The sequence below is a fragment of the Oncorhynchus mykiss genome, chromosome 17 (genome assembly GCF_013265735.2).
Source record: "Oncorhynchus mykiss isolate Arlee chromosome 17, USDA_OmykA_1.1, whole genome shotgun sequence".
In the NCBI taxonomy this organism is placed as follows: Eukaryota; Metazoa; Chordata; class Actinopteri; order Salmoniformes; family Salmonidae; genus Oncorhynchus; species Oncorhynchus mykiss.
Genome location: NC_048581.1, coordinates 92305552 through 92315454, shown reverse-complemented (window position 1 = coordinate 92315454; position 9903 = coordinate 92305552). Strand labels below are relative to the sequence as shown.

General features: G+C 41.0%; 1 protein-coding gene across 1 annotated transcript in view; it reads right to left on the bottom strand.

The window, feature by feature from the left end:
• Positions 1-382: 382 nt before the first annotated feature.
• The window catches only part of LOC110504503 (sodium- and chloride-dependent GABA transporter 1), a 32147-nt gene continuing 22626 nt past the window's right edge, over positions 383-9903 (bottom strand). Inside the window, exons 12-15 of the mRNA XM_036950959.1 lie at positions 9208-9310; positions 8884-8984; positions 6682-6849; positions 383-3558 (exon numbers count right to left, since the gene is read on the bottom strand). Of these exons, the coding sequence (XP_036806854.1) occupies positions 3454-3558; positions 6682-6849; positions 8884-8984; positions 9208-9310 (477 nt within the window). The 3' untranslated portion in view covers positions 383-3453. The remainder of the gene's footprint in view (positions 3559-6681; positions 6850-8883; positions 8985-9207; positions 9311-9903) is intronic.

Here is a 9903-nt window from a genome sequence, read left to right as displayed (position 1 = left end):
CATGTTAATGGGGTTCTAACATGACTGTTGTAGAATGTTGTAGTGTTATGTTAATGAGGTTCTAACATGGCTGTTATAGAATGTTGTAGTGTCATGTTAATGAGGTTCTAACATGGCTGTTATAGAATGTTGTAGTGTCATGTTAATGAGGTTCTAACATGGCTGTTATAGAATGTTGTAGTGTCATGTTAATGGGGTTCTAACATGGCTGTAATAGAATGTTGTAGTGTCATGTTAATGGGGTTCTAACATGGCTGTAATAGAATGTTGTAGTGTCATGTTAATGGGGTTATAACATGACTGTTGTAGAATGTTGTAGTGTCATGTTAATGAGGTTCTAACATGACTGTTATAGAATGTTGTAGTGTCATCTTAATGGGGTTCTAACATGGCTGCTATAGAATGTTGTAGTGTCATGTTAATGAGGTTCTAACATGGCTGTAATAGAATGTTGTAGTGTCATGTTAATGGGGTTATAACATGACTGTTGTAGAATGTTGTAGTGTTATGTTAATGCATCATATTGCAGAAACCTCATCTCTCTAAATACATGGCTCTGGCTTCGACTAGAATGACTGACTAACTGACTGGTGTAAGGAAGGAAAGTCTTCGTTCACAACTCTCATCACGGTAGTTTCAGTAGATCATTTGGTCGCTTTTCACGGCTGTTCCTGAGGAGTTGGACACTAAATGTGGTAAACATGATTGCAGTAAAACAGTATATCTGGGTTATTAGGAGTTGTTAGACAATCACTGCTCAAATGCTGCTTCTGTAGTATTAATTATTTTTGTACCCTGTTCTCTGCAGCGACGGCACGTGAGGGATGCTTCTCATTTCGGTTTGTAAATCTAGACTGTCACATGTCGTGTAGTGTTTTGCGCTAATCCCTCCTCACCAGCGTATGCTTTTGGTCCGTCTCACTCTCACATACAAAAAAACATCCTACAGAGGATTCTAAAAACAAGTTATAGGACACATACAAAAAGTTATTGTTCTTTAGAAAACAAAGATACAATTACAACAGTCTCGTATGTAACGGTAATCTGCGTTGTATTGTAACAGGTACTTCAGTCATGTCATGCCAGATGGTTTGAGATCCATACCGGCCTTGTGCTTTTCAAAGGTTAATATACATGTATGTGATAATATTATATAAAAGAAATGGACATTTGCCTTTCAGGTTGCACTTTCCCATAATGGTCATCACTTATGATTGGTCAATATTCAATTCCACTATAATTTAACTTTAATTTGTCGACTTTAATACATTGTTTTTTTTTTTCTGTATTTCTTTCATACGGATTTTAATGTGTATCTTTCCTTTTCACAATCAGAGCAACGTATGAGGACACCGAGGTCCGAACCTCAATAATGATTTCAAATTGGATATTTATTTGTTTACATTTTGTTTATTTTTTAAAACTCTTTTTTTGGGGTCTCAAATTACTTTTGAGAATTAGAATAGTTGAATACACGAGGTGAAATGCTGAAACCCGGTTGTGCATCAGCAGTTTCTCTCTTGTTATGTGTCAGTAAACCATGCCTCCATCCAAGGTTGTTATGCAAGTAATGTCTTACCATGTAAAAAAAATATAATAAATCAGGTGTGGTGAAAACAGGAAGTTTCAGTCCAATGCCGATAGATCATCTCTTCGTTCGACATGGTGGGATGTTTTTTTGTGTCTGTAAAATGTGTTTTGTGAGAAATGGTGGGTGGAAATCACTTTGACGCTCAAATATTTATATAATAACCATCCTATTGAAGTAAATTTGGAGTCACGCGATGGATGATATGGTGTGTGGTCCTCCCCACTACGACTCGGGAAAGCATGCCGTTTGTTAGGCTGAATATCAAATAAAGGATGATGAACTTCACTGGGTGGTGAAAGATGATCTTGATGCTCCCTTTCTAATAAATATCTGGGGTCTTATTCTGGTGACGTGATGATCGATGCTCGACTGCTGTTCGACAAAATAAAAATATTCTCGCTATAATCCATAATAAATCTCGTTATGTAGATTAGCCTACCCCACACTGCATCTGTCAGCCGTTGGTATTTGTATTTAACTCAACCATTTTTTTTTTTTTGTTGTGACAAAACTGTTTGGTAGAGTTGAAAATGCAATGGAAACGTTAGTTGTTTGTTTAAAATTCGGTACATGAAAACTGGAACGCAAAAGTGTATTTTTATGTGCACTATTCTATAATCATAATATCCATAACAAGTCTATTAGGTGGAAACAGCGGTGTGTTTGTGCATATTTTATTTGTGTGTGACAGTCACTCAATGAGCCCAATTCAGTTAAACCTTTTTAGATTGGTTAATTAGTCTATTTAGTCATCTAAACGTGTAGTAATCATGGCTGAATTACCGACAGGGCATGCAGGGCACATTCCCAGGGGGCCTTGACCTCCAGGGGCCTTGACCTCCAGGGGGCCTTGACCTCCAGGGGGCCTTGACCTCCGGGGGCCTTGACCTCCAGGGGGCTTTGACCTCCAGGGGGCCTTGACCTCCAGGGGCCTTGACCAGGGGGCCCCAATTGATTTTATTTGCTCACTCGCTCAGATATCATATCAACATGGCTTAAATGTGTAGAATTGCAGGTCATTAATTAGCTATAAAAATGCACAAAAAAACTATATTTGTTGACTTTTGTTAATGAAATAGTTTTTTCTGCTGTCAGATACCTCTGTACGTATTCCATTATATTTTTTAAATCCTGGTGCTGAGTTAATGTGAGTTAATGTGTCGCGGCTAATTGTAAACGGCTAACAGGCTATGTGTTTGTAGATCCACTGAGGTGAATGAAGCTACAATAACCAATGTGATAACGACTGAAGTCATTCCTAATAGCACCCCACCCCCCCCCCACCCCACCCTCCCCTTCCAGACGCACTAAAACCCAGACCCTGGCTACGGCTCGGTTTACAATAACTTCATTTTTTATAGATGAATTAAGTCAATATTAGCACGTTAGTGTTGAATCACATTGGGCCTCCAAATTTAAATTATAATTCAAATTATAGTAACTTTCTAGGTAAACAATCTTAGAAAGACTAACATGTTTGCATATGAAACACAAAACTATCACAATAACAGCTGTTTGACTTTCTTATTTCTGTTGACAAAACAAATGAAAAAAATAAATGAAAAATAAATGAAAAGTAAAATGTAATCAGGTTGGTCACGTTTCCCCTGGAGGTAGGTGATTAGATATCAGACATGGAAGGTCTTAACTGCGTCCCAAATGATGCCCTATTCCCTATATAGTGCACTACTTTTAACCAGGGCCTATATTAGGTAGTAGTCCATATGGGCCCTGGTCAAAAGTAGTGCACTATATATAGAATAGGATTCCATTTGGGAATGCATCCCTTGGTTGTGCTTCACCTTGATTACGTTGTTTTCTGCAAAGAGTTGGCCTCGGAGACAGGCTGAATAGAACAGGGTTTAGATGTAAGCCTCCTCAGTGGCTGCTGCCGGTGTCTGCTCAGGGCCGTTCTCCTGGCGTTCTCCTCTCACCATCATCGGGGGTTGGATCATTATCCGCAGACGCTGCAATGTGCGACAGAACGACACGTTCAAAATACGTCAGACATCTTTAGGCCGTAAGTTACAACATTAACATGCTATATGCAGATGCCGTGAGGAAATGATATGTTACACATCTTCATGCTTTCACATTGCTGGTATTACATTGTATCACGCACTAGATAGCTAGCTGGCATCCGTGTCTGCAAGATCAAGCCTTTCCGCCGGGTGCTTGGCACACACAAACCAAGGAATTGATTGCTACAATTTAAGCAATCGAGATTGCACTGACTGACACAAAGGGCGGACAGCTGCTCCTCTCGTTGCCAGTGACAACCGCAGCGCTCCATCCTTGACAACACCAGAACCAGCAATTACTGTTCCTTTCACTGCAAGCTGCAGCTCAACAGACGTAGCGGCATGGGACCGACCAGCTTCACATTCCTTTCTGTGACCTTCTCAACAGACGAAGCGTCATGTGACCGACCAGCTTCACATTCCTTTCTGTGACCTTCTCAACAGACGTAGCGGCATGGGACCGACCAGCTTCACATTCCTTTCTGTGACCTTCTCAACAGACGTATCGCCATGGGACCGACCAGCCTCACACTCCTTTCTCTGACCTTCTCAACTGAACGTCTATGTGTATACATGTATCTTAATTTGATCACTCTGTTGTCACAGATAATTTTTAAATGAGCTTGGTGATTTACATAAAGTGACTGAAAATCTGCAGTGGTCTTTCCCTCATTTGATCTCATATCTAAATTACAGCCTACTGTAGCCTATTGAAACTCATTCACGTTAGCCATGATCACTTTCAACTTGTCTCTCTCTCTCTCTCTCTCTCTCTCTCTCTCTCTCTCTCTCTCTCTCTCTCTCTCTCTCTCTCTCTCTCTCTCTCTCTCTCTCTCTCTCTCTCTCTCTCTCTCTCTCTCTCTCTCTCTCTCTCTCTCTCTCTCTCTCTCTCTCTCTCTCTCTCTCTGTGTCTGTCTGTCTGTCTGTCTGTCTGTCTGTCTCTCTCTGTCTCTGTCTCTGTCTCTCTCTCTGTCTCTCTCTCTGTCTCTCTCTCTGTCTCTCTCTGTCTCTCTCTCTCTGTCTCTGTCTCTGTCTCTGTCTCTGTCTCTCTCTCTCCCTCTCTCTCTCAAGACTAATGTTTTGCAACAAAATACATTATCACCGACATTTGCTGTCCTCAAACTTTTCTTTTAGAATATCTGTGAGAACCAACGATTATTTATACGGATTAATATAAAAACAGTAATCGCCAAGAGCAATATTCCAAACTAATTTTGGATTAAGTGCCATACCATCTATTTAAAATTGTACAAAACCCCACAGCCTGTGACAAACTCTCTGCTGCAGGCAGATCTCTTTCTGAGACGCACGCTATGGTTCTCGGGAAGAGTTGGGAGTTGTTGGACATAAAATGGTCGCCTTTAAGGTCGACTCTGTGTACACAGTATGCGAGGAGAGCACTTGCAATGCCAGGATAGTTGGTTCGATTCCCTGGACCACCCATAGGAAAATCATTTAGGCACGCATGACTGTAAGTCACTGGATAAAAGTGTCTACTAAATGGGACAGACATATACAGTCCTTCAGGAAGAATTTGACACCCATTTTAACACATTTTGTTGTGTCACAGCCTGAATTTAAAAATGGATTCAATTTAGATTTTGTTTCACTGGCCTACACACAATAGTCCAAAATGTCAAAGCGGAATAATTTTTTTTGACATATTTACAAATTAATAAAATATGAAAAAGCTGAAAATGTCTTGAGTCAATAAGTATTCAGTCACATAATAAGTTACATGGACTCACTCTGTGTGTTTAACATGCTTTTTGAATGTCAACATCATCTCTGTACTCCACACATACAATTATCTGTGAGGTGCCTCAGTCGAGCAGTCAATTTCAAACACAGATTCAACCACAAAGGCCAGTGAGGTTTTCCAATGAGTCACAAAGAAGGTTGGTAGATGGGTCAAATAAAATGCAGACATTGAATTTCCCTTTGAGCATGGTGAAGTTATTAACTACACTTTAGATGGTGTATCAATATAACCAGTCACTACAAAGATACAGGCGTCCTTCCTAACTCAGTTGCCGTAGAGGAAGAAAACCGCTCAGGAATTTCACCATGAGGCCAATGGTGACTTTAAAACAGTTACAGAGTTTAATGGCTGTGATAGGAGAAAACTGAGGATGGATCAACAACATTGTAGTTACTCCACAATACTAACCTAAATGACAGAGTTTAATGGCTGTGATAGGAGAAAACTGAGGATGGATCAACAACATTGTAGTTACTCCACAATACTAACCTAAATGACAGAGTGAAAAGAAGGAAGCCTGTACAGAATAAAAATATACATCCTGTTTGCAACAAGGCACTAAAGAAATTCACTTTATGTCCTGAATACAAAGTGTTATATTTGGAGCAGCACATTCCTGGCTGCATCACGTTATGGGTATGCTTGTCATCGGCGAGGACTAGGGAGATTTGGAAGAATATAAAGAAACGGAGCTAAGCACAGGGCAAAATCCTAGTGGAAAACCTAGTTCAGTCTGCTTTCCTACAGACGCCGGGAGACAAATTCACCTTTCAGCAGGACAATAACCTAAAACACAAGGCCAAATATACACTTTAGTTGCTTAACAAGACAAAATTGAATGTTCCAGAGTGGCCTAGTTACAGTTTTGACTTAAACCGGCTTGAAAATATATGGCGAGACTTGAAAATGGCTGTCTAGCAATGATCAATAATCGACTTGACAGAGCTTGAAGAATCTAAAAGAATAATGTGCAAATACTGTACAATCCAGGTGCGCAAAGCTCTTTAGAGACTTACCCAGAAAGACTCACAGCTGTAATCACTGCCAAAGGTGTTTCTAAAAAAGTGCTGACTCAAGGGTGTGAAAACTTATGTATTCAAAAGTGTTGATTTTTCAGAAATGTTTCTTCCACTTTGACATTCCAGAGTATTTTGTGTAGATCGTTGACCCCCCAAATAATACAACTTAATACATTTTAATCCCAACCTTGAAACACAACAAAATGTGTAAAAAGTCAAGCGGTGTGAGTACTTTCTGAAGGCAATGTGATTGTCAGCAGCTGAGGAAGACAGAAGGTGATGCGTTACCTCTTTGTAATCTCCCTTGAGGTTGAGGAACATATAGACCATGTATCCAGGTATCAGGAGCATGGAGGACAGCGCCATGCACCAGCCTACTCCCTGGCCCCAGGCCGGGAACACGTAGTTGTTCATGGTGAGAGGAACCATCTGGACAGCACTGAACAGGAACACTCCCTGGAACACAGAAGAACAACCTGGTCACAACACAATCAACCACAATGGAGAAAAAAAGCCTTAGGGCTTAATTGTGTTTTCATCCTGGATAATGTTTTTAAATGTACGTAATGTTGTATCTGGCTAGAACGGACTACTACTTTCCATTGTCTAATACAATTAATCAATCAAAGTCACCTTGTTACATCACAAACACAACACCAAGGATGAAGGAATATGGAGGGTTATTAATGCCAAAAATATGTTGTATAATTTGGTTTTACAGCCGTCCATACAAAAACACCATAGAGTTAATTTGACAACTCTATACATTGTGGTAGACAATTGAATGCTTTACATTGATTTGTAAATTAACTTTATGTCCTGAATACAAAGTGTTATGTTTGAGGCAAATCCAACACAACACATTACTGGCTGCATCATGTTATGGGTATGCTTGTCATTAGGAATAGGGAGTGTCTGTACTCCTGTTCATCCATGACTGCGTGGCCATGCACGCTTCTAACTCAGTCATCAAGTTTGCAGACACAACAGTAGTAGGCTTGATTACCAACAATGACGAGACGGCCTACAGGGAGGAGGTCAGGGCCCTGGAAGAGTGGTGCCGGGAAAATAACCTCTCACTCAACATCAACAAACCAAAAAGAGCTGATCATGGACTTCAGGAAACAGCGGAGGGAGCACCCCCATATCCACATTGACAGGACCGCAGTGGAAAAGGTGGAAAGCTTCAAGTTCCTCAGCGTATAAATCACTGACAAACTCAGAAGGCTAAGGAATTTGGTTTGGCACCTAAAACCTTCACAAAACTTAAACAGACGCACAATTGAGAGCATCCTGTCGGGCTATATCACAGCCTGTTACGGCAACTGCATCAACCGCAACCACATGGCTCTCGAACGTGATGCGTTGGGCAAACTACCTGCCTTCCAGGACACCTACAGCACCCACCTTCAAAGGAAGGCGAAAAAGATCATCAAGGACAACAGCCACCCGAGCCACTACCCGTTCACCCCGCTATCAGCCAGAAGGCGAGGTCAGTACTGGTGTATCAAAACTGGGACCGAGAGACTGAAAAAGCTTCTATCTCAAGGCCATCAGACTGTTAAATAGTCATCACTAGCACATTAGAGGCTGCTGCCCTATATACATAGACTTGAAATCACTGGCCACTTTATTAACTAGTCACTTTAATAATGTTTACATACCTTGCATTACCTATCTCATATGTAAATACTGTATTCTATTCTACTGTATCTTAGCCTATGCATTACTCATCTCATATGTAAATACTGTATTCTATTCTACTGTATCTTAGCCTATGCATTACTCATCTCATATGTATATACTGTATTCTATTCTACTGTATCTTAGCCTATGCATTACTCATCTCATATGTATATACTGTATCCTATTCTACTGTATCTTAGCCTATGTATTACCTATCTCATATGTATATACTGTATTCTATTCTACTGTATCTTAGCCTATGCATTACTCATCTCATATGTAAATACTGTATTCTATTCTACTGTATCTTAGCCTATGCATTACTCATCTCATATGTATATACTGTATTCTATTCTACTGTATCTTAGCCTATGTATTACTCACCTCATATGTATATACTGTATTCTATTCTACTGTATCTTAGCCTATGCATTACCTATCTCATATGTACATACTGTATCCTATTCTACTGTATCTTAGCCTATGCCACTCCGACATTGCTTGTCCATATATGTATATATTATTAATTCCATTCATTTACTTAGATTTGTGTGTATTGTTGTGGAATTGTTATATTACTTGTTAGATATTACTGCACTGTTGTCTCTAGAAACACAAGCATTTCACTACACCTCGCAATAACATCTGCTAAACACGTGTTTGTGACCAATAACATTTGATTTGATTTGATGTTTAAATGCTCTAGTTTGAGAATGTTGAAAGACAGAGAAAGGGGAAGAGATATATGTATAGAGAGAGAAGAAGAGAGAGAGAGAAAGAGAGAGAAGAAGAGAGAGCACTTACAGCCACGATGAGAGGAGTGAACACGACCCAACACAGCTTCCACCACAGGCAGGGCCTAAAGCCAATCATCTCCTCAATGTTGGCAAGGAACTTATCAGCACCTGCAACATATGCAAGACATGAAGCAAGTAGGTCAAAGGTGCTGTGTTGGAAGACAAGTACCTGCACTCATTGGAAGCAGATTTTGGAATTTGGATTTTGACAACACCAACACCCAAACCTTTTACATAGACTATTACATTGAGAAGGCCCCAACCTCTTTGTACATCAGTCAGGTTAGCGACGTCACCGTAGCTCTAACAGGAAGTGAGGTAACCGACTCACCGTAGAACCAGGATATGGAGACACACTCGAAGAAGACCAGGAAGAGCAGGCACATTCCGCTGGCTGAATAGTAGTCAAACAGCTTGAACACGTACAGCCCACCCTATTGGACGAGAAGAGAACAAAGAAAGACTGTTGGATACGGGTTCCCAAGTGTAGAGAGAACGAGACCAGCAAGACGGGGAGCCATGGGGGGGGGGGGGATATAGAGGATAGGAGATAGAACGACTGAGATGTGATGTAGCCTATTAAACTGGTGACGTGGAATAATGTGAGGGATGAGAGCACTAGTGGTGGAAGCTGGTGGAGGGTCACTGACCCTAGCTGCCTGCCTGTCTCCCTGGGAATCTTCAGGGCTCTGGAGCCCAGCGCTAGGGAAGGGTGGAGGGAGATGAAACGCTAGACTGGTACTGCAGAGCTGAGGTGAACAACTGATTAGGCCGATTGTTTCAATCCAAGAGGGATGCAGACATTAATCTCCAGTGACAGATGTGATAATGCTGTGAAGAGCGGTGTAGTAGGGTAGAGAGTGGTGGGTAGTGTTTCATACAAGCAGAGGACTGGAGGGGGGGGGGGGGGTGACTGGAAGCATTCAGTGATCCTGTCAGTGGCCACGCTACGTCGGTACAGGTTTCAGGAGGAGAGTTATTGACCTCAGAGTTTGGGATGTGGAGCTTGAGAAGACATCATCGTTTT